The sequence below is a fragment of the Eutrema salsugineum genome, unplaced genomic scaffold, assembly GCF_000478725.1.
Source record: "Eutrema salsugineum unplaced genomic scaffold, Eutsalg1_0 scaffold_16, whole genome shotgun sequence".
Taxonomy (NCBI): domain Eukaryota; kingdom Viridiplantae; phylum Streptophyta; class Magnoliopsida; order Brassicales; family Brassicaceae; genus Eutrema; species Eutrema salsugineum.
In genome coordinates, this window is record NW_006256858.1 from 4520673 (window position 1) to 4544663 (window position 23991).

General features: G+C 37.0%; 4 protein-coding genes, 1 non-coding gene and 1 pseudogene across 6 annotated transcripts; 2 read left to right on the forward strand and 4 right to left on the reverse strand.

The window, feature by feature from the left end:
* Positions 1-1578: 1578 nt before the first annotated feature.
* On the forward strand, positions 1579-1685 carry LOC112087933. The gene has a single exon (XR_002900338.1). It is a non-coding gene; the product is annotated as a small nucleolar RNA R71 (small nucleolar RNA).
* An 11455-nt stretch (positions 1686-13140) lies between these two features.
* Positions 13141-13366, reverse strand: LOC18020894 (annotated as a pseudogene).
* Positions 13367-14574: 1208 nt separating this feature from the next.
* On the forward strand, positions 14575-15294 carry LOC18020895. Its single transcript, XM_024157594.1, has 2 exons — positions 14575-15084; positions 15127-15294. The coding sequence occupies exons 1-2, from the start codon at positions 14575-14577 to the stop codon at positions 15292-15294; spliced, it is 678 nt and encodes a 225-aa protein (XP_024013362.1).
* A 332-nt stretch (positions 15295-15626) lies between these two features.
* On the reverse strand, positions 15627-17795 carry LOC18020896 (probable pectinesterase/pectinesterase inhibitor 33). Its single transcript, XM_006404325.2, has 3 exons — positions 17051-17795; positions 16414-16749; positions 15627-16329 (listed from the first exon to the last, which is right to left on the reverse strand). The coding sequence occupies exons 1-3, from the start codon at positions 17793-17795 to the stop codon at positions 15632-15634; spliced, it is 1779 nt and encodes a 592-aa protein (XP_006404388.1). The 3' UTR covers positions 15627-15631.
* Positions 17796-18795: 1000 nt separating this feature from the next.
* LOC18020897 (riboflavin biosynthesis protein PYRR, chloroplastic) lies at positions 18796-21865 on the reverse strand. Of its 2 annotated transcripts, XM_024157582.1 has the most exons (10): positions 21779-21865; positions 21221-21596; positions 20995-21129; positions 20802-20901; positions 20602-20727; positions 20208-20521; positions 19802-19921; positions 19448-19699; positions 19248-19373; positions 18796-19121 (listed from the first exon to the last, which is right to left on the reverse strand). In XM_024157582.1, the coding sequence occupies exons 2-10, from the start codon at positions 21572-21574 to the stop codon at positions 18861-18863; spliced, it is 1788 nt and encodes a 595-aa protein (XP_024013350.1). In that variant the 5' UTR covers positions 21575-21596; positions 21779-21865; the 3' UTR covers positions 18796-18860. The 2 variants fall into 2 exon arrangements, with proteins under 2 accessions (XP_024013350.1, XP_024013351.1); XM_024157583.1 differs by lacking the exon at positions 21779-21865 and having other exon boundaries at positions 21221-21611.
* Positions 21866-22092: 227 nt separating this feature from the next.
* On the reverse strand, positions 22093-22814 carry LOC18020898 (pectinesterase inhibitor 11). The gene has a single exon (XM_006404327.2). The coding sequence runs from the start codon at positions 22803-22805 to the stop codon at positions 22200-22202; it is 606 nt and encodes a 201-aa protein (XP_006404390.1). The 5' UTR covers positions 22806-22814; the 3' UTR covers positions 22093-22199.
* Between the last annotated feature and the right edge of the window lie 1177 nt (positions 22815-23991).

Genomic DNA, 23991 nt, shown 5'->3' on the forward strand with positions numbered 1-23991 from the left:
CTGCCTTTCCTGACATCGATGATAGCACCTACTGTAGCTAGAAAAGGTCTCCCAAGGATAAGAGGATCCTTAGGCTCCTCTCCATACTCCAAAACCACAAAGTCAGTCGGTATCATGCAGTCTCCAACCTTGATTGGAACATCTTCTAGCACCCCTTCAGGTATCCTTGTTGAACGATCAGCTAGGATGAGGGAGATCCTTGTTGGCTTGAAATCAGTCATGCCGAGATTGACAGCTACCGAATAAGGCATGAGGTTAACACTTGAACCCAGATCACACAGCGATCTCTTGAATCTCTCTGTGAAGATAGAGCAATCCAAGACAAAGCTTCCTGGATCAGACAGCTTCTCTGGAATTCGGTTCTGAATCACTGCACTGACTTGCTCAGATATCATCATCACTCCCTGTTCATGGCTGAGATTATTGGTTACCATTCGTTTCACATAGCGTCTGATGACAGGGGTGATTTTTACAGCATCAACCAAAGGTATCTCAATCACAAGCTTTTCCATCAGAGATTTGCATCGTGCATCATCAAGCTCTTGCTTGGACTTCCTAGGGCTCCTTGGGTAAGGAACTTTAGGTTTGTAGACTTTTTCCTCTGCAGATTTCGGATTCGGAGCATCAACAGCTTCGCTCTACAATTGGTGACGCGCGACACTAGTGGTGGTGTCGCTCGTCACCGGCTCTGCAATCTCAGGAACTGCTTCAGAATCTTCTAAGTCCACGACTTCAGGTGCAGGAGGCGTCTTCGTGGGCTCAGAACGCAGATTTTTACCACTCCTCAACGTGATAGCACTGCAGTGATGCCTTGGATTGGTGTCAGTCTTCCCAGGAAGAAAACCCTCTTGCCTTTTAACAGAACCTGCAGTTTGGGCTACCTGTGTATCGAGCTGCTTGACATGGGTGTTCAGAGCTTCGATTTTTCCATTCAGATCGAGGTAGAGAGCATCCATCTTCCCATTAAAGTCCACGGTGAGCTTCTGCTGACCTTCCAGAATCTGTTCCAGCATAGACTTCATCTCATTGTCAGGATTTTGAGGTTGAGATGAAGGAATGCTGTAGTTTCTGGAAAAACTGTTGTTGGAGAAAGGTTTCTGGTACGGAGGCTTAGGCGTGTAACCAGAGAAATTCTGATTACTGTTGAAGGTATTCCTCTGATTGTTTCCACTGTAATTTCCACTGTAGCTTCTGTTACCTTGCTGATTACCAAACCTCTGACCCTGAAATCCTAATCCATTGACAAAGTTGACATCCTCTTCCTCAGCTGCATCCTCAGGTTCGAAACTCTCCACCTCCTGTGCGAATCTGACCGATTTCTTACCCACTAAAAGGCTGTGCACAGAGTCAAGTTTAGCCTTCACTTCAGCGATCTGCGATCTATCCATGTTCCCAGCTTGCTTCTTTCGCTCAAGATCAGCATTCTTGGTGCTGTTGCTGGATGCCAAATTTTCGATGAGCTCAACAGCTTCGTCTGGGTATCTGGTGTTGAAGTTACCATTGCTTGCTGCATCAAGTGCCATCTGATACCTCCAGTCGATGCCTCTGAAGAAAATACCCAGCAACTGCACATCGCTGAAGCCATGATGAGGGCAGTCTCGCTGGTACGATTTGAATCGCACCCAAGAAGCCTTGAACGCTTCAGTAGGGTCCTGAGAGAAAGTCGAAATTTTCGTCCTCAACTCCTCAGACCTAGCATCGTCGAAGAAGTTGTGCAGGAAGGCGTTCCTGGTCTCTTCCCAAGTGGTGAGGGATCCTGGCTCCAATTGCTTCAACCAGTTAGCTGCTTCTCCAGCAAGAGAGTAAGGAAACAGCTTGCAGAGGAGGAAATCATTGGACACTCCATTGTATTTGATGCTGGTGACCAAATCCTCAAACCTCTCGATATGATCCATAGGGTGCTCATGAGAGTGGCCATGGAATGGATGCTGACCCACAAGAGTGTAGTACACAGGCTTCAGCTCAAAATCGTTTCTTTGAAATGCAGGAGCGCGAATCGCAGAACGATTTGCATAGAACTGCTCAGGCCTGTTGTAGTCTCCAAGTGTTCGTCCACGTCCAGCTGCAGGTGCAGGTTCCCTCGCATTCCGATCCTCTGGAACGTTCCTCTGTTGTGGAACGATCGCAGCATTCCCACGCGGTGCAGGTGGTGGATTCTGGTCAACAACATCCACAGGTAAAGGAGCTGGTGGAATGATGTTACCATCTCCATCAATCCTTTGGCCTCTCGCATTGCACAGATGACCCTCTCGGTCTCTCCAGGTTCCATCATCATCACGAACAAGTCCATTAGCGTTTTCCATCATTGCCGGATCTCTTGCTTTCCGCTTCGTTCGCTCTAACTCAGCTAGCTGTTCGTTGCTCAAATTCCATAGCGGGATGTCCTTGTTGCTCCTGGTTCCACGAGTATGCATAAACCTGAGACACCAAAAACAAAGAGAGAAAACGAAAATAAGTAAACTAGGTTAAAGAAAAGAAGGTGTCGCGCGACACCACAAGTGGTATCGCTCGACACTAAGTCGAAAAACTTAGTCGAAACTCAAAGACTAGGTTTAATGGCGAAATCAAGTCCCCGGCAACGGCGCCAAAACTTGATATGCTCAAAGTTAAATCCCTAAGCTACTCTGCAAGAGCACAGATGTGCAGTTGTAGTATCTAGGGGTCGAACCACAGAGACAAGAAATCACTCAATAAACCTTATGTAGATAGAGTTACGCTAAGCCAAGATATGCGAAATAAATAGTGTTGCGACAAAAGTAAATAGAATAGCAATGAAGACAATTGTAAATTCGATGTGATAAAGGATAGGTCTAGGGTGATTTTCAGGAGATCAATGAATGCAAATCAACTTAACAAGTCAGGATTCAGTTATTAAGCACCGAAACACAGAACTATAATTAACCAACTTCCGTTGTGAGAATTATCTAAGTTAAAGTCCCAGAATCCCAAATTCCTTTGTAAATCCTACAAATTTAAACCAGCTTTAATGCACAAGTTCGATATGTTCACAAAGCTCCTAGACCAAATTCCTTTGCGAATAGTTACTTTGCTCAACTCAGGTTCTTTCCAGTTATTCAATTACACTTCCGTGTCAATTAAGCAACCTAAGATCTAAGTTCCAGGTGATCAGTCCAGAATTAGCTTTAAGAACAACCTAAGGTGAAGAACAAATAGATATGAACCCTAACTGGAAAGTTAATCAAACATTCAAAGAAAACCCTAATTAACCCTAAACCTAACAGATGATTTACTCAGACATGGTTATTGAAACAACAAACATGATGAATAGAAAGCAATAGAATAAATCGAAATAGATAAAGGGGTTCGAAATCTTCTCTCTAAACGAACAGAGTACAGACTTGTCTCCCCAAGCTCAGAAATCGCAAAAGCCGAAAACTCAGAGTATCTCCCTCTCTAAAATCTAAGGTGATCGTAAAAAGGGAATAAAAATCCTATATATATCTCTAAGACACGTTTTGGGCTTCCTTGAAAACGTTTGGGCCCAACTCCTTCTTCAAATAGGAAACAAAATCGCTTTTTCCTTATTTCTCTGACAAGTGTCGCGCATCACTCTCCATGGTGTCGAGCGTCACCAAAGCACAAAATCCATACTTGACGAATTTGATCCTGATTAAGCTCCAAAGTGCTCCAAAGTCTCCAGTTAAGCTCCAAACGTACCTATGACCTGAAAAGACTCCAAAAGACTCGAAAGACACTAAAAAGACTCTATAAATAAGACATATACCATGGCTAAAAACCATAAAAACCATGATATATCAATCATCATTGGTTTTAATAAAAGTAATGAAAAACAGTAAAGAAAAGAGATAAAGAAAGCTTCTCTATTGAAGAACTCGGACTTGAACAATCTTCTACAAAAATCTCATAAAAACGGCTAAAGGAAAAGGGTTTCTGTAAAGTATGAAAGGCTCTCCCAAAAACGACCTAAATGACATGTATTTATAGTCTCCAATACTCCATGGTCTCTAGGGTTCCGGAATTGAGGCTGAAAATGACTTTGGGCTTCAGATAAGTGGGCTTTAAGTCGGAGCTTGAATGCCGCGGTCGGGAGTGTTGTGACCGCGGCAATTGGCTTGTTGGCCGCGGTCGGGAAGCTTCTGACCGCGGCAAATAGCTTATTGGCCGCGGTCGCGTGAGCTGCTGGCCGACTTCGAGTGGCTCCGGGGCTAATGAAATATCTTGAGATCCAACTGTTGGAATGTCTCCAAACCAAGTGCAATTGAAAGCTGGTTGATTCTTCTATAAGTTGTCCAATTTTGAGGGTGATCAGACGGTGAGAAGGTCTTCGTCTCTCCATGAGAGTTCTGACAGTCTGCATTTATCCAAAAGAGTCTTTTTGTTCCATTTTGTGCCTTTTTATCCCAAATTACCTGAAAAGTCTTTTAAAATCCGGAAACATAGAAATCCTTTGAAAACCTTTGAAATGGAGTAAAAACACCTGTAAAAGATATTAAAATGATCCATAAAAATAGTCAAAATCCGGTGTTATCATGTCTATCAAGGATCATGATGATGATGGTGTGTCCCGTTTTATCACTGATTCACCTATTGATGAAGTTTTAACCTTGCGCAATAGGTAAGTATGTTTCTATGTGTTGTTTAAATTGACTTATGAAAAAAAAAATATTTTCATAAATTTAGATCTACATGATTTTATTATTGAAATTTCAGGATTAGAGAGAGATTATATGGGCTGGATACAGATGATGTCTAATGGATTGAGCCGATTAAAAGGATTCAAAATCGATAATCCATATATATTATTAGTTTTGTTAGACACTTTTTTGTATTTACAAGGCTGTTTTGTGATTATTAATAAATAATAATTTATTCTAATAAATTGGATTACAAACGATATTAAATATTTTTAATAATGTTCTGTCAAAAAATAGCGTGTGTTAGATTATTAAAAAGCATGTCAATAACATATATAATTAATTTGATTCTAAATCTGTTTGATGTTAACGGTTTATTATGTTACACTTAAATTATATATCATCTGAGCCCAATATTTTTATACATCTTATGGGCCAAAAAATTTCGTGTTGTAACAAAAATTCTACTCTTCCTTTAACAGATAAATTGTGTTAACCAATAATCTATCTAGAATATTCATCATAAGTTGCAACTTTTCAAAAATGGAGTAGAGTTCTATTAATTTCTTTTTATAAGTATTTATATAACTTAAAGCTTGTGTGTTGGATCTTATTACATGATTTATTTTAGTATTTGTATGATTTATTTCTTTGTATAAGTATTTATATAACTTAAAACTTGTGTGTTGGATCTTATTATACAATATTTTAGTCTCAATTATTGAAAATAAAAATGTGATGTTTATGTTACAAGAATTTCAATAATCAAATTATAATAAGATTTATACGATGATTGTGTCCGCGCGTCGCGGGAAGATACCTAGTAAATGAATAAATATAAAAAGAAAAAAAAATAATTATTTAGGATTTTGGAAGAAGACAAAAATATTATAGTTGATGGCTTAACCGTGGTTCGATATAGGTATTTGGGTATTCGATTTAGTTTCGGTTCGAAACCAATTGAATATTTTAGTTAAAGAAAGTTATGATTTATCGGATATTTTTATAAATATTGGTTCGGATTTGGTATGTCTTTTCTGGTTTGGTTCCAGTTCGGATATTCAGATCTATATTTTTTACCTCAAAGTTTTAGTTCGACTCAGACATTTAAACATAAATTATATCCAAAACATAAAAATATACCTCAAAACCCAAAAATATACCCAAAAATCTTTAAAAGTAAAGAAAATATATGCATAAAACCAAAAATATATACAAATTATCTTAAATATAAATATATAACTAATATTTAGGGGTATATAATTATAATTTTTATATATATTTAAGTATTTGATCGGTTATCGGTTCGATACTCTTTCTATTCCATTTTTTTTGGTATAAGAATTTAGGATCTATCAGGTATTTTTTAGATTTAGGATCGAATTCGATATTTGTATTTTGGTTTGGATATTCGGTACGGATTTTTTGCCCAGTCCTAACCATAGTTGATCTGACCCGCTGATCCGAAAAGTTTTCTGGTTTTTTATCTAAGTCGGTTTTGAAATCCTCTCACTGAAAGAAAGAAAACAACGTATTCATGTCTTAACCGTGTGAAATGGTACTAATTAATGCCTATATAATTTTACTGTGCTCAAACATGTCTGAACTTCTGAAAATTTGAATATTCATACCTAAAGTTATCTTTTTCAGGCCAAAACATGCCATAATTTATTTTCCGTTAGTTAACTCCGCAAATTATTGATGCTGAATCAGCTGCCAGCTGGAATCCGCGTTGGAACGGATGAAAAAAATTATGCAAATTCAAAATATCGAACCGCGCACCTACATCTAAGTAACAAACCATAATACCACTACACCAGATAAAATTATTAATAACTCTCACTATTAAATATTTCTTGTATTTATTTGGTCATTGATTGATATTAAAGATCTTCTTCGTCGTCGGGTATGTCTTTGAAATTGACGGAAGCTATGTGACTCTTTCGTCAGTATCTGGGGTAGATCAACTTCCTGTTCTACAATTTCACCATTAGGGTTTATTTATTGATGAGGATTACAGCTTTTAATTATGAAATTGGGACTTCAGGGATTTATAGTTGGATCTTTTTTAGGAATATGATAAAGATGAGAATTGCAAGTCTTATTATGGTTATTGGAGATAAAATTTGTCTCTGGTGTGAATTGAATTGGTAGATACTTGGTCTATAACGTCATGACTATGGAGAATCATCATCCTTCAACTCTCTTGTCAGTGGAGTCAAGTGCTTCTTCTCATGAGGAGCTTGATTTGGAGCTTTTCAATCTCTGCTCTCTGGTCCTTCTGAGATCAATCTACCTCTCTCCGCTGAGCGAAGTCCTCCTCTGCAGCCTTGGAACCTGGATTTTTGCGACATTTGGATGTGGGTTAGGGACAGACCTCGACTCGACGAAGAAAGACGAAGATTTTTAATTTTAATCAACTGCGTAGTTACTATAGATATAATTAATAGAAAGACTAACTAGTACTCTCTCCGTTTCATAATAAATGTCATTTTGACACATTTCACACCGATTAAGAAATTAATAAAATATACAAATATACTTTTAATTAATATATTTTTATAATATTTAATTACAAAGACTATTATCTTTAAATTAGGGATAAAACAAGAAATAAGAGTAAAAAGTTACATTGAAAATGCAGAATGACACTTTTTTTAAAACAATGAAATCTAAAACAACATTTATTATGAAACGAAGGGAGTATATTGAAATGAGTATCAGCCCCCTTTTTAAAATAATACTATAACTAAACATAGATTAAGACATTTAGCTATGGTGGAAATCTATGACTAAGAGATTAAGGACCACGGCTTCTGATTTTCAAATACTTGATCGTGGTTTTAGACCACTCCATTTGATTACTGATCCCTTTAATAATAGCATAAAAAATATATAGACTATCTAGTGTCTTCTACATATGGACCACATTTTTGACATTTTACAAACAACTAAATGCACACACCGAGTATGTAATTGATAATGATAGGTCAACAAAAAGAAGAAGAAACTAATGATATGTTATTGTTCTGTTTCATTCAACCGGGTTGGATCGATTGAATAACATGTATATACCATATTAAGTTTTGTTCAAAATTGTTTGAGAATAAATTAACTCACCGATTTCTTTGATATATCCCTTCTGAGATATTATTTACAACTAGGCTAGTACCCGCGTTATGCGCAGATTTTTGTCTATGCTAAATATTTTTAACAAAAAAATAATTTAGTTATATAGTAAAGTTTTTCATAAACTACTTTTATAAATAAAATAAAAACCATAACTAAAAAGATATAAATTTTTTACGTACATATAAGTTGGCATGCATTGTTGAATATAATTAATCTATCATCGTTCTGTTAATCAAATTATAGTACTCAACATTAGTTGTGTTAAAGAAAACCAGGAAAATGAAACTTAGTCTAAATATTGAAGTTCGTATTCAACTCACTGACAGTAAAAATCATAGGTTATTGTGTTTTGAAACCCTTGTGGAGGTAACATGTTTCGGCTAAGTTTTTGAGACCCTTGTGGAGGTAACATGTTTTGGTCCTTCATTCCTCTCCAACATGTGTTGGTGACTCCCGTTATAGCCTTATATGTTATTGTGTTTTGAATTGTTGTTTTGTTTATAGATTAAATCTCATTAGATAGCACATTGTAGACATGTTTATTAAATGATCCGTCGCACGTACACGTAGCACGTTTGACGTTCTATTTATAGTACCTTCGCAGACCGAGAAGTTAGAAGAGCAAGGCATTGATTGTTCACAATTTCTTTCAAAAGAAAATTAGTTGAAGCGCTAGAGCAATTTAAATTTTGAAAATATTACAGTGGGTTTGGAACTCATATGGATGTAAGCGTTTAAAAATATAAATATATATGATCAAAGAATTTTAAGCGTTAAAGTTGAAAAAAAAATCAATGGACACATAATATTTGAGTCCAGAGATGTTACGACCCAAATGTGGGAATGGAAGTTTAAAGCAAATAATAGCAGCTATTAAATAGCTTATGATGTTTAGACTATTGATGAGATAAGGCATTTTGGGAGGGTGGTATGACTCGTATCTAATGGTGTCTTCTCTCTCGGGTCTAAATGAAAGGTGGAGTGATAAATAAAAGAATACTATGAATTATGTAACAAATGTTCAAATGCATGTTCTCTTGCAGTTGTTGTTGTTTGTCCACAATGGAATCTCTTCAAGTGTTTTGCCTGATGTCTCAGGAACACAAAGACTCACATAAACCACAATGAATCCACAAGCCAAAGCAATAGATTAAAATTTCCTCCACTGTTCAAGGTGAAGAACATATTGCAGTCATCGTCAGTAACCATGAGACGAACACGAACCTGTAAGCCAAAGTTGCTATACTTGGCGAGAAACCCTTTACATTGAATGGAAGAACCTGTTTCAGCAAAATTAATCAGTAAATGATTAAATTAGTTCTGCGTTGAACATATTTAGTACCTCAGACATAATCAGCCATGGAATTGGTCCTATTCCTAATGAGCAGGCGATAACCATAGCATGTAAAGGAAGGAAAAAAACTCAGAAAGATATAGCAGAAATACACTAAATACACTAAATTCTTCACAGCTTGTAGGTGACATTTGAGTGTCAAATATTCTGTAGTTTTTTGCAAGGTAAGTGAAAATCTTATGAGTTACCCAAAACTGCTACAATTTTCTGTGGAGTAAATACAAAAACCTTCTCCCAATTGTTAAGAAAGCTATGAAACATTGTGTTAATATACAATCAACACATAAAATGCAACAAAACTAATAAAAATTAATTAAGGTTGCACATGGCAAACCTGGTTATCTGATCCTAAGGGTCCTCTCGTGTTCTGTGGATCGGAGAAAGCTTAGCTACATATATAGTGTTCTGTGGATCGGAGAAAGCTTAGCTACATATATACAAAAACCTAAAGGCAACCACAGTTCTTTAAAAATAAATTATTGCAAGCCCAAGCAATTAGAGGAACAGACATAGAAGACGGTCACCCGCAATGATCTTTCGTTACCAATAGATTAAACCTTCACAACCTCAGAATATAAACACTGTCTGGCATTGGTAAAAGTAATGTGAGCCAATTCCATCATAAAGAACATCATGTGATCCCAAAATCTTAACTCCGTCACTTATAGCTTTGTTTATATTATTATATACACAGTTAGAAGAGGAAGATGAGACGACGTGGTTTTCGGAGGAGAAACGTTTAAAGAAAGTGGGGAGGAAGATGAAAAAAGTACATTAAAGATAGACACGTGTCTTCTTTCTAAGTGCTGACGTGGCGTAAAGATGGAGAGAAATCACCTAAAATCATATATATAATTATACTAATTTATAATCAATCAAAACTAAATAATCGGATCCCACTAGAAGCTGTGCTTAATTATATACACTAGGAGTATATATTAGACTATATTGTATGTATATTTACTATACATATGGTATATACATAATGTATAAAATGTATCTAGGATTCAATATATAGGATACGTATATAGTACATACTAGTGTATACTATATAGTATATATGTACATAAAATATATAATACACATAATTATATAACAAAATTATACATCGTTTACTTTTAAATAGATTTTATTTTTTAATTTATGTATAATAAATACATTCTACTTTATTACATATAATATAGTTAATTAATGTATAGATAAATTATACATACACTGATGTATAAATGAATAGATTCTATTTATGAATTTATATATTATTGGAGATAAATTAAATCTTTTTTACGTGAATCGTATATATGCTTGCACTTAGCGTCTATTACTTTTTTGCAGGGATGTCTCCCTATGCTAAATTAGGACATGTATTGAGCTTTTTGTCCAATATGACCTAAGCTTATAGCACTGGACCTCGAATTCATTCGGATTTGTAGATCTGGCACGATAGATCACATGTTCCCAGATTTCTTCATGTCTGACAGCGCAGGCCACGATGTCAAAAACAACGAAGTCGGAAACCGAGTGGTTAAGAGGAGGAGAGTGGTCAGGAGGAGGAGAAGTCACATTCTCTATGTCCTACACCTAAGCTCGGTGATCCGGAAGATTCAGGGATATAAAAAAGTGTGGCCTGCACAGGTACCCGGAGAGTGAGATCATCCATCCGCAGCAGCCCTGTCCCAGCATCGAGAGATCTAGGCCAGGTAAGAATAAACAACTTAACACTATTCAAATTTTCCTCTATTTGACAATAAGAATATGTTTCGGTTTAATTTGATTGTCCATACCCTTACAAATCTACGAGATTGGCAATTAATGTATTTTCCTTACGTGTGTCAGGTGACAGTGACCTTTCGCATGAGCCAGAGAGAAAAGCACAGGCTCAGCAAAGAGCCATACCACGTCTAAACTGCTGAACCGACTCGTACATTCTAAAGGACGCGCCAAAGGACGGTTTCGTAGCAGGCAGAACATGCCAAAGAAAGTTGGTGAGACCGTTAGAAACATGACGGCATCATAAGATTCGAAGTCAGTCGAGTCGGATCATGGACTGAACCACCCGACTCACCATCTATGGACCGACCCGGTATACCAACCCAGGTCAGATAACTTCTTATAGATACTTTACCCTTTCTTTCAAGAAAGAGGTTCACTCTCTTAGCCATCTTATCTTAAAGTCCCATGATATCTCTTTAAATACTTGTGGTTCTTAAGTCCAGACACTCAACACTTTTCCAGCCATCTTTCCGATCATTCCTTTTCATTTCTCCTCCACGGCGGTTCCTCAACCGTAGAGCTTCTTCACCCACAAACTCTTCTTTTCCTCTCTTTCCACCGCAAAAAGCACATTCTCACTCAAAGGCTGGAGCAGATCCTACTTTTTTCAAAGACTCTCGGCCCACTTTCCTTCACAAGTTTTCCGACTTCTTTCTGCTATCTGATTAGCCACTTGGTAGTCTTTTTGAGCTGTTTTATGACTTGAGCGTCAGAGAGCCTTCGGAAAAACACATCCCCATCGTGTTTTTCAAGCATTCACATATTTTCTGTTTTGCAAGAGATTTGTTCCTATTCGAGGACCGAAAATTTCCTAAACATAGATTATATACACCTAATCTTTATATGTCATTTATTCTATTAAAACATAAACACTTTTCGTACTTGCTTCCAAACACTCCTAAAGTTTTTTGAAATTTTTTTAAAACAATATTAAAATTATCCTAATTTATTACAATATTATTTTAAAAACACATTTTCTTTTATATATAAATTTTACTCCAAAACTTAGATATTAGTTTTGATATCTAAAGATATTCTTAAATATAGATTATATTTTATTTGCAGTTCAAAAAAAGATTCTATTTTATTTAAAATTCAAAATATTTAATTATTTGTAATTAAATTAATTCTGAAAATAGATATTAATTTAAATTACTTTAGACTTCCTTAAATATATATTCGATTTAATTTAACATTTGAAATTTAAATAATATTTACAGAATAACACATGATTAACAAATACATTATTGTATTTTTTTAATCATATTCAATCAGACCAAAATTTTACATATTGAAAACTAATAAATATTAATATTATATAATAATTTGATGGGATGTGTTAGTTTTTTTTTATAATTATGGTCTTATACAGGTTAGGTTATTAAAACATGCAAGATATTAAGATAAAAATTATTTAAAAAATAGTAAAATATTTTGTATTCTATAGTGATATGAACAGATGGGTTAATATTATAGTTTTATAATTACAGTCATTTTTAGATTAATAGAATAAACAATTTAAATATATATTTTTATAATAACAGTGATTTTTTTATTAATATAATGACCGGATTAGAATTATATTTTATGATCGTGGGCATAATAATACTAGAAAAATAATTTAAAAACAAATTATATCTAAACATAAAAATAAATTTTTGTTATTTATTAAAAAAATTATATCTATAAAGAAAACATAAATTATATTAAAAATTTTTATTAAAAAAAATTGGATGCACGAAATAATATCTAGTATAAATTAATATACAAACAATGATGTTTCTTCTACTTTTCGTTTTGTTATCTGTACAGCATTATTGGTATGATAAATGTTTTCTTTCTTTCAGTGTCGTTTTTTTATCTCATTGTTTTCATAATTTATTTTTCGTCCTTTTTTCAATTTTAAATTCGGGTCTAACGTTTCTTTAGTTATTTTACAATTATATATGACGTAAAATTTACAGTAAATTCCAAAATTTTCATCTTAATATTTATCTAAAAATAAAATAAAATTGACATATACAGAGCAAAAAAACATCTGTGTGTAAGCTAAAAAGGTCATCCAATCTTATCTGCCATAGATTATTCTAGCTACAACTCAAAGACTATTGATCATGTAAAGCATTACCACTTGATATCATCAATCTAAAGAGTCCCTATTTAACATCAATGCCATTGCGATCTTGATCACTAGCTAAATCTCTCACCTGAAACTTCTTCTTCTACCATCTTCATGCATGACCCCAACCGGTATTCGCAGCTCTTCTTTCATCGTGGGAAAATTTGCAAGAATCTCCAGGAGTACACTCCCTTCTCTGAAAAGCTCTGCATACACCACGTGCCTCTCTCTTCTTCTCCTTCGTCTCTTCATCTTCCTCTTCTATCTTTTTGTATCCACCAGGACCACCAAAATGATCTATTTTTATGATCCGCCCCAACACCTTAGCATTGTTCAGATTATCAACAGCAAGAGTGGTGCTTCTCTGATCTTCATACGCAACATACGCAAATCCCTTCGATTTTCCAGTTCCCTTGTCACGAACAAGTTCCACATCAACAACTTCACCATATTGTGAGAAAACTGCGAGGAGATCACCTTCCGTGAGATCGTACGGTGAGCCTCCTACGGAAACGTAGGCTGAATCATTGTAATTGGCGTGCCAAGATGCTTAGTCAGAGATCCCTAGATCCGATTCTTTGGAGTTAATTCTCTGTATCTGCTTGACCGGTGTCAATGGATTCATCGTTGATATAATATCAATTCTCTCCCTCGAAGTTACCCTAGATGCAACTGCCTCTAAGGGACGAATTCATCTTAATATTTCATGTATATATATATGCTTTCCTCTTTTACAATTTCTTTTTTTCTTTTTTTCTGATCAATTATAAGAAAAATTAGGGAGAGAGAAATGGAAAATAGAAAAACCCATCCAATAATGCACTTGAAAGCGAATGTCAAGCTTTAATAATAGCTATGCAGAATTGCTGGAGCAAAATATACAAGAAGGTCATCTTTGAAGGCGATTGTAAGGCAGTAGTGGATCTATTAAACAAGAAGACTATGAACTTTAGATTCTTCAACTGGATACGTGAAGCATGGAATTGGAGAAAGAGATTTGAAGAAGTACGTTTTGAATGGTCTCCAAGAGATGGCAACAAACCAGCAGATATACTTACCAAAGCATGTCTCCCCAACAATGTATCATTTATTTTTCATAATTATGTACCCACCATTGTAATCAAATCTACTCTACACTCTGATTACATCAGTTCTTAATAAAATCTAGAAGTTAACAAAAAAGAAAAAAAATAGAAAAACCCATCCAAACCCACATATTTAAAATTTATAGGTGACGTTGTAACGTATTTACGTGCACGAAAAGGCACACATGATTTCATAGTAACCCTAGATATTTTTCATATATGCTTTTCTCTTTTATAATTTCCTTTTTTTTCTAACTATAGGAAAAATTAGGGAGAGAAAAATGGAAAAAAAAAAAACCATCCAAACCCACGTATTTTATAGGTAACGTTGTAACGTGTTTACGTGTGAACGAAAAGGCACACATAATTTCATAGTAACCGTCGCAACCCACTTCATTAGAAGTTTCCTTATTCCACATTGTAATTAAAGTGCGATTAAGCGAGAAACAAAAGAGAGACAAAAAAAGTCATTAATGGGTATTTAAGAGGATCAAGAGAATGGAGACGACGAAGGTAATGATAAACTCAGTCTTAGAGAAGAAACTTGAAGAACTCGAGTCTCTACGTGAAGCAATAATCACTTTCAACGAAGATGATCCCAACGTCTACCGGGATATCGAACTCCGAGTTATCTTCGCCAAGACCCTTTTATTGGCTGAGATTTCATCGCGACCGATGGACATGGAAGGAGAAATTGGCAATGAAGAAAGGCTGAAACTTGCTTGCATGGCCAAAAGGCTAAACGAACTCGAGGAGGTTTTCAAAACCTACCAAGTGTCCGGTCATGATAATGGTTCGGTGATTGAATCGGAAACGGAGAGTAAGAAAACTAATGATGGTGTTGTCGACGGTGAAACCGGTTCGGTTAACTCGTGGGTCGAATCTTGTCCTAATGAAGTTACTAAAACAGAGGAAGGGAAAGAAAAAGAAGAAGACGCTGAGCAGTGGCTATTATTTCAAGATGCGTCATCGGAGGAGGAGAAGAAAGAGGATACGTTTCCGGCGGATGTGTCATCGGAGGAGAAGAAAGAGACTAAGTTTCCGGCGGAGGCGGCGGTTAAGGAAGAGGTGGTGGTTAGAGAAGTGAAAGAGAAGGTGCGGTTGGGTTTTAGGGCTATGGTTTGTTTCGGTTTAATTGGTTTTGTTGGTGGGATGGTAAGTTTATTAGGGTATATTGGTGATAGCATGGAGGATGATTTTTATCTTACCCCTACTTAGATGACCTTTTGTTTGTTTCGAATTTCACTCTGCTTTTTAGTTGAATTCTTTTCATTTTGCTACTCATATATATAATTGTAGTTTTTCATTGCTAGTAATCATTATTTGAAAACAGTTTACATTATTTTGTTGAATGTAAATGGCTAAATGCTAATCATTTACTGTCTCTTAATATATAATGATTTTTATACCACTGTCTTTTTAAATAGAATGATCTTTTCGTGTTTGAAAAATATATAGAAAAAAGGAGATAAATAAATCAGTAATAAATCAGTAATAAATTACAGACACAACACACAGTATATATAGTCTTTGTTAAGGAACATGCTGGCTCTCTTCACAACCCTGTCTTGAACGGCACGCCAGTGGAAGGCAACCATGAACCGCCAGCGATAAGGCTTCCCACAGTAAACCGGGAAGCAACCGCAGCGCTGGTTATGGCGTGGAAACCTTTCCACCGGACCCGCCCCCTCGTGGAAGAACCCGGTCCAAAATTTTTATACTCTCCATAAAAAACTGTATTGAGAGCAAAATTGGATCCTCTTAACCAAGGAGACCATCCCAAGGGACTGACCGAGTTGTCTATATAGGTCTTCATGATCGTGACACGCGAATACGCTTGCCACGGTCTACCTAAATAGGTCTTGTAGGCTCGAATCACAGGCCTCAGATCAGAAGCTGCGATTATCCTTGAGCTATGGATGGTTATGCCTGTATTTTGAAAAGGGTCACCTCGACCCTGAGCAGTTATAACGTTGGCTTGGCCTCGGAGAGGGCGTCTAACGAGAATCATGCAGTTTTGAAACACAACAGCTGCGTTTCCGAAGATGAAGTCTATGGTGCCTGAGATGTAACACTCTCTAAAGAACTGACGTTGTGAGTGAATGTAGAGCGTGTCTTGGTATCCATGGATACCAACACGGTAGAAAACAGCTAGGTCAGAGGATGATCGAACCGCCACTGCTTGGCCACGTAATGGCCCTGCTGTGTTGATGAATGTCATGTCCTTTGCTACAAACCGTTGACCTCCAAATCCTTCAATAATTAAGAGTGAGAACATCTAATTAGTGATATGATCTTAAGTCGGATTTAGCTAAGATATTAAGAAAAGGTTTTAACCAGCAGTTGCGGAGTTATAGGTGGTGTAGCCGCGCTGGACGCTTCTACCGCTGGTGATGATTGTTTTTCTTTCGCCGTCGCCAACGAGCATGATGTTGTGGTTATCGTTGCCGACTTCAATGTTCTCTCTGTAAACACCTTTCTTTATATATATTATGAATCTTGACTTGATTCTACGTCGTCCTGCAATGTTTATCGCCGCCTGGATCGATCGGAAATGGCCGGACCTGTCTTGTGACACTACTAGGTGGGGTATTGATCTAGCTAAAGAGGCCGATACGAGTAATCGTCTCTCGTGTCTTGTGACCCAGCTTGGGAAGAGTTCTTTGTGGTTAGCTTGATAAACCAAACAAATTGAAATATGACCATATTAGATAAAGTCATGTATTAGTTAGATAAAGTCATAAAAGAAAGTATGATGAATGGTGTTAGTAATTAGTATATGGCTACGTGTAAAATAAGATTATGATAGACGCAACACTTTTACATTTTTTTTTATTCGTTGCATCGAAATTTTTAGCAAGAGAAAATTTACAATGAAAAAATGAATTTAATGTACATACTGATATTTTCCTAGATTAGGAATCTAGCTAACGACTTGAAGTAATTAATATAAGAGTAAAATGATTGAACGTACCAGTCGTGTGATTATGTTGCTTCATGAGGACTCCATTGACGGCTAAGCAGTTTCCAATCAAATCCGACAAGTTCTTGTTGGAGATCGCCGGCATAACAAAATCAGAGACGTTAAGATCCTCTGAGCCGGAGCGGCACGTCTCGATGTTAGTCTGAGCCGTGCTGAGCCACGTCTGTGCGTCGAAGTCCGTACACTTGACATCATTAGAAGCCGTTGGGTTAAGTCCCTTGAGCGTTCGGTTAAGCTGAGCCACCGTGTTTTGGAAGAGCTTTACGCAGTCTGACCAAGCGGCTTTCCTTTGGTTGTTGGTGCAGCTCGGACCGAATTTCACGGTTTGAGCGTGTGTGATGACGGCTTGGTCAAGTGCTATGCGGACCAGCATTCGTAGAAATTCGGACCGGAGCCTTGGTGGTCGGTTAATGTTGTAATGTGGGCTATTTCGGAAGTAGTAGTTGCATGTCTCAGCGTGTGGAGTCTTGTTGCACCACCATGTCATGTCGCCGGAAACAGAGCCGGTTTCGGTCGGAAACGGTGCAGCCGCTGGGCCAGGAGATGGTGGTGAGGCGGTAGGAGAACTCGTGGTGGGGGATGGGGATGGTGCGGTTTTTGGCGGTGGGGTAACATTGTGGTCCCACGGCGGAGGAGAAACGGGTCCGCCGGTGAAGTTACCATCGGACACGGCGGAGGAGAATGATAGAAGAAGAAATGATGCCAAGAGGCAAATGTGGAAGATACCTCTAAGCATTTTTTTTTTGAAGTTCTTGGATATGAGTTTGTATGGGGAATTTGTATGGGGAATTGGGAAATTTCATGGTGTGATGTCTTAACTAATTAAAGGGATATGATTTTGTATATTGAATTAATTAATAATCATTTCTTTTAGAATTATAATCTTGAGTTTGTGTGTATGTACTTTGCAAGTGATTAGTTATTGGGGAGAACATGATGATGTGTGTTGTCTTTGCTTGGGATTGTATACATATGATATCATGACTCATATTCTTTTTTAGCAACCTATGATTATAAAATTAAATAATATCAATCCTCTATGTAGATGCCTGTAATTGATTCCACAATATATTCAGAAATCTATAGAAAAAAAAAATGTCAAATGAATAAAGAGGAGGAAAAGTGACTTAAAAGGAAGAAGAAGAAGGAAGTGTTTTTCCAATATTAAAGTAACCTTCCATGTGCTTTTAGCTCAGTTTATACTCTTGTAGTTTCAAGCATACGCAAACTCTTTCAATAATCTTTGTTTATGTTACTATATAATTTCAATTATACATATTATTGCAATTGAATTTAACATTTCCGGTATATAATAACTAGATTTTTACCTTTATGTTGTATATTATTTATCTAGATTATGGATTTTCTCAAAACGTCGGTACCTAGTGTTTTCTTGAGGATTGAACACAGCAAATGTCTTCCTGAGGAAAAGTGTTCATATAAGCCTTGGAATTTACACTGTTCGGGACCGAACCAAGTAACAATTGAATTGTATTGTTGAAACTAAATCTAATGTATGAGTATTGAATACAATTTGTTTTGTACACTTTCAAAACTGAACAATGCAAATATATTTTTTTAACTTAGTTCAATATATTTTTTTCAAGCGTGTCCAAGTCGCTTTGCATGGACGTGACTAAATTATATCGTTAACAAGAATCCGACGGCCGAGAAAACTATCAGAATGTTACAAGCTTACAAAAATGTTACACAAGTTGAAGAATTACAATAATGTAAAACGTCAAAACTGAAACTTTATTGCTTTGGAATAAATTATGAAAGCCTATCCAAAATCCCATCATCAGGCCAAAGAAGCGTTTTCAGCTGAAACAGAGGATTCACTAATATACTCAGAACGAAGCTGCATAAGTAGTCGACCAAGATAGTTGAGCCCTTCTCCGTCGCGACCACCTCCCCAGAATAGATCGTGCGGTGAAGCCTCCACAAGAACCGATCCAGCCGTCGAGAGCAACATTGATTTCAAGTGAGGATAAGTCGAGAACTTGCATTTCAGAGCCATGTACATTACTTCTATCTTCACATCTTCCCAGTCTTCCCGAACCTAAAACAACCATTAAAGCATGTAATACAGCATTATTGATCCCGTATAGAACAATCTTGAGAGATCAGCGAACAAGTGAAAACTGCTTTGTTGCTTGAAACTGGACAGTTGAGATTTTGTTCATACCAGTTCAGGTTGCTGTCTCTGCTTTGATCTGCCTATCAGAGCAGCCTCCTCTGGACTTCTTGCCGTTCTTATATTCTCAACGCAGTCATGTGCCAACGGATTTTCGACCCCAACAAACTTGCTTGCCTTAATGTTTTTGGGTAATGGATTAAGAATTTTGAAAGAACAAGATACAGTTTACATAGACATTGTTGTAGTACCTGATAGTAATGTTCCACACTGGACCATGTTCTGTAATCATCATTCTCCTCGCCATAAGGCATGCGAATTGGATGCGGAGAAAAATTTGAGAAGCTTCCATAAAGGTCCCATGTTTTGTAGAAGAATATGATACTAGATTCAAAGGGATTAACACTGGGGTCAATTTCAAAAGTTGCATCCTCTGAAGGAATAACAGGTAAAAGGTCTGGTATGGGCTGGAGAAATCCACTGACAAGCATGTCAGGACCAACCTGTAGTTTTCAAGGATGTAGATTAAATCCCTAAGACTAAGAGACGGAATTCAATGTGTAACTTGTCACTGTGAATGTTAAGTCATAAAGAGGAAATATTACCTGCTCATAGCAAACATTGATTAGATTCAATGCTTGTGTCATCTCTACCATCCCGAGGTCACCAACAGGGGATGGCGCTTGCCTTCCACCGATAATTTTCGGGGCAACAAAAGCAACAACCTGGAAAAATCAATTACATAAAAGAGAAAAACAGTCTTAAACATTGATAAGCAACGAGCTATAAACACTAATCTCACAAGCTGCATGAAAATGAGATTTAGCCAGACAAATCTGCGGAAATTAAAAAATAATTGTTTTATGTCTGCCTACTAAAACTTGTATTATCTGCTTTTCTATTGGAAGATATCCACAATGTTGATTCTTACTCCATTCCCAAAACGATACATATATTTTCCAAGATAGCATAAGATGACTACATATAGAGTATGGCAATAGTAACGGGTACCTTGTGGATGACACCGGATGATATAGCTGATGCAGCTAAGGTACCACCACACTCCCATAGAATAGAGAGATATCCACGGAGATGAAAATATTCCATGACTTCTCTTGGATTCAACATGTCAAACTCCACAACTTCAACACCCTTGGACGCAAGATATTTCTGGAAACTCTTTCTTGCACCCCTTTGTGTAGCAACAATGGTAGATACTTCCGAGACATCCCATAGATTGGCTTTCTCGGGAAGATCAAGACTCTGAGTCATCACAATCCGAGTAGGCGTGTGGCCATGTCCATGTCTTGCAGTCAAACGAGGATCTGCAGTAACAGAGTCACATAACTTTCCAGGATATTATATATTTCAGTTGCAAACATCTCTATAAAGGTGCATTATATACCATCTTGGCGTACAGTGTTTCCTCCAACTATCACAGCATCACTTCTCCCTCGTAACTCGAACACTCGGGTTCTAGAGAGTTTACTACTTATCCATGCTGCATGTCCACTACTTGCTGCAATCTTACCTATCAATAAACAAAGAGACGATTTAGCTGCAAACTTTCATCTATCCATATGAAATGCAGGTCGACATAATTACCATCAAGAGTCATGGCATACTTAAGAACAGAGAACGGAACACGAGAACAAGCTCTATGAATCAGAGGAGCATTCACAAGGAGGCAAGATTTCCGAGCTTCCTGTGACAGAAAGACAAAATATTTTGATAATCAAGAATGTGAAGTTTGCACATTTGTAAACAAACACTTGTTCAAGAGCTAAAAAGGAGATACCTCGAGAACTTTACTCTGAAAGTCTTCACCAAGAACACTCACTTCAATCCCATGGCTTCTTAGCTCACGAATCGCAGAGCCTCTTAGATGCTTCAGAGGATGCCTAATTCCAACAACAACTCGTCCAATTCCTGCCTAATCTACACGAATTGGATAGCCTCTTTGATCAAATTGTGATCCAGAATCGGTTTTACGAGGACAAAATCTGGGAGCAAGGAGCAAAAACCTGAACAAGAGCAGAGACGGCAGTGTGGTCGCCGTGACAATCACCAGGCTCCATGTTCAGATAAGCCGTGGAGCCTCTACAAGACTCTCCGGCGGCTTCAACGGCGAGGGCTTCTGCCGGTTTAGTGCCCTGTGCGTATAGATATCCCTCTCCGGTTACTTTTCCGGAGGAAGTGGCGATTACACATCCGAAATTAGGGTGTGGTGATGTAACTCCGGCGGACATCTCGGCCAAATCGGCGGCGCGGCGGATGAAGGCGGCATCGTTTGCGTGGTGGTTACGACCGTTGTCGCCGGTTGCGAGAGTGGCTCTGCAGATTAAAGGAGACGAACAAACTCGGAGTGTTAGAGCCATTTGGAATCGCTTCTTCTTCTATCTGTGTGAAGAGAAGAAGGATTGTGAAAGGAATGAAATATCAAATCATTTTAATTAAATTTTTAACCATTTTAAGTTTACCAAATTAAGCTACTAATCAATTAATCATGAATATCAATTACTCTTCAGATGAGCCACGTCAGCAACTGATCCGATCAGAAACATCATAAATCGCAAACTTACGTGGCGGTTACACGGCGGCGACAAAGAACAGAAGTGGCGGAGATGGCGTTATACGGCGATGGTCAGAAGAGATGGTGGGACCGGTTTATTAGGGTTAGGTTGAGGCGTAATTTCTAAATAATTGAAAGGGTATATTAGTAATTAATAACTCTAGAGTGAGATCTGACTCAAAAGTCAACTGTGTTAATGAGTGTCGGCGTCAACAACGGTCAACGTGGATTTGTCGTCCAACCGCAGAAATCTCAGATTGTTGATAAAGCCTTTAATGTACTGAAAACGCATATTAAAAAAAAATATATTGTTGTAAAGCCTTTTAATATCAAAATTTATCCAGAAACTTCGGATCTGAATTCAAGATTCTTTAAAGCTTTTACACATTTGTAGCTCAAACTGTATAATAAAAAAAAAAAAAACGTATTCATTAGTATTTTTGAGCAAAAGCATTGATCAAAGCTAGAGCGTTGCTAGTTCCTCTTGACAAATTCGCTATCCGTGCACGAACCGAGTTCTTGATCCGACCATCCATGATCCGTCTAGAGAATCCATCGGAGCAAGTGTTGGCATTAGTCAAAGCAGCGCTGGTCCAAGTCTGAGCATTGCTCATATGGAACCAAAACTGGTCATGACCCTTAGCACTGCCACACATCTTCACTTCATGGATCGATTTGGTCAAACGGTCAACGGTATCATTTACCTCCTCGATGCAGTCCTTAATGGCTTGGACCTCTCGTTTCTTGAGACCTTTGAAACGGGCCAACCGTGAGACAAAGACTTTTGTGGACTGGGCTTGGGTAACAGTCACGGTGAGTGCAGTTTCGGCTAGACGTCGAGGGCTTGTTTGGATGGAGTTTGCGTAACCGGAGAGAGAGCTGATGCATATTGTTGGGTATGTGGTGGCTTTGCAAGAGGCTTGTATGAAGTTTATTGCGCGTTTCGAAGTTCCTGCGGCAGCGGCTGAGGAGGCCGTAGTGAGATCCGTCGTTGATAAGAGGACTAGAAAGAGAGCGTATAGTATTTGCTTTGCCATTGCTTTGAAGTGTTTTGAAAGAGAATTTATTGTGAAGAGGAAAGGAGTTGGTTTTTGAGATTTTATAGTAAGTTCGTGGTATCTTTTATGTGTGCGGTTTTGATTAATTAGGGTTAATATAATAGATACGTTAATATTGTTGACCTTGACCCTTGGTTTGATTTTTTTTTTCCAAGTAGGGTCTATTATTAGTTGGAAATGACCAGAAATATTGTTTTTTTTTTGAACAAGTCCCAGAAATATTGTTTGGTAATAAGTATTAGTCTATTAACTAAAGAATGTACTATGGCAATTAATTTTATTTTCTTTATATTTAAAAGGTAACATGGGAATTTTTATTAAACAGAAAAAACTGCTAGGTTCTTCGTATATTTCATGATCAGAGATTCAGAATCATGGACAAAGTTGTGCCATTTCATTATGTATTGTATTGGATTTTGTGGAAGAAAACCAATTTTTTCCTTTTTAACTCGATACCACAAAGAGTTTGTTTTCATAATTTATTGGATTTAATCGTAATTTCAGTGGACAGGTTTGATACAAAGATTATCATTGGACAACATATTTGATATAACTACCAACTATAAACGAAAAAAAAAATGTTTCAAATGCTGACTGACAGAAAGAGATGAATTCGATTTGACAAATGATGTTATTATAAGGATATAAAAATTCGAGAGTGGATCTCAACCTGATTTCATTGAAACTAGAAAGTGAATTAATTGGATATATACCAAGACCAGTCCAATGACGTTATACGTACACTCCTAATTCGTCCGGTCCATGTCCGTACATATTCTACAAAGCAGCAAATTAGGATAATGTAGTCCATTAAAAATTTGTAATAAAAATATAAACATATAATAATAGAGGCAACGATGTTAATCGAAATACTTATGAGAATTTAGTAGTCTTAGTTAAAATGTTCTTCTTTTCCTCCAAAATTGTTTCGTTAGATAAAAGATGATTTTTGTTTTCCATTTTTTATCACCTAAAAATATCATGGTGACTCCTCTTGATTTCTATAAAACGAACCCATCTCCGAGTCTCCGACATAAATTTTGTAATGGCGTTTGCTATTATCCTATACTATCAGGTTGGCTAGTTTAGAACATGAACATTTGTTGTGGAAGCTAAACTTTTATATTTATATACAACTTTTATAAATTAGATTACTAGAAATATG

Excerpts from the sequence above, each read along its gene's own strand:
- LOC18020896 (XM_006404325.2), bottom strand. The coding sequence starts at position 17,795 with ATGCTTAGAGGTATCTTCCACATTTGCCTCTTGGCATCATTTCTTCTT. Across the intron at positions 16,750-17,050 it reads GCAACATAATCACACGACTG|CTAACCACAAAGAACTCTTC; the intron begins GTACGTTCAATC and ends TGGTTTATCAAG. Across the intron at positions 16,330-16,413 it reads CTATAACTCCGCAACTGCTG|GATTTGGAGGTCAACGGTTT; the intron begins GTTAAAACCTTT and ends TAATTATTGAAG.
- LOC18020895 (XM_024157594.1), top strand. The coding sequence starts at position 14,575 with ATGGAGACGACGAAGGTAATGATAAACTCAGTCTTAGAGAAGAAACTT. Across the intron at positions 15,085-15,126 it reads AGGATACGTTTCCGGCGGAT|GCGGCGGTTAAGGAAGAGGT; the intron begins GTGTCATCGGAG and ends TTTCCGGCGGAG.
- LOC18020897 (XM_024157582.1), bottom strand. The coding sequence starts at position 21,574 with ATGGCTCTAACACTCCGAGTTTGTTCGTCTCCTTTAATCTGCAGAGCC. Across the intron at positions 20,902-20,994 it reads TTCAGAGTAAAGTTCTCGAG|GAAGCTCGGAAATCTTGCCT; the intron begins GTATCTCCTTTT and ends TTTCTGTCACAG. Across the intron at positions 20,728-20,801 it reads GTATGCCATGACTCTTGATG|GTAAGATTGCAGCAAGTAGT; the intron begins GTAATTATGTCG and ends GTTTATTGATAG.
- LOC18020898 (XM_006404327.2), bottom strand. The coding sequence starts at position 22,805 with ATGGCAAAGCAAATACTATACGCTCTCTTTCTAGTCCTCTTATCAACG.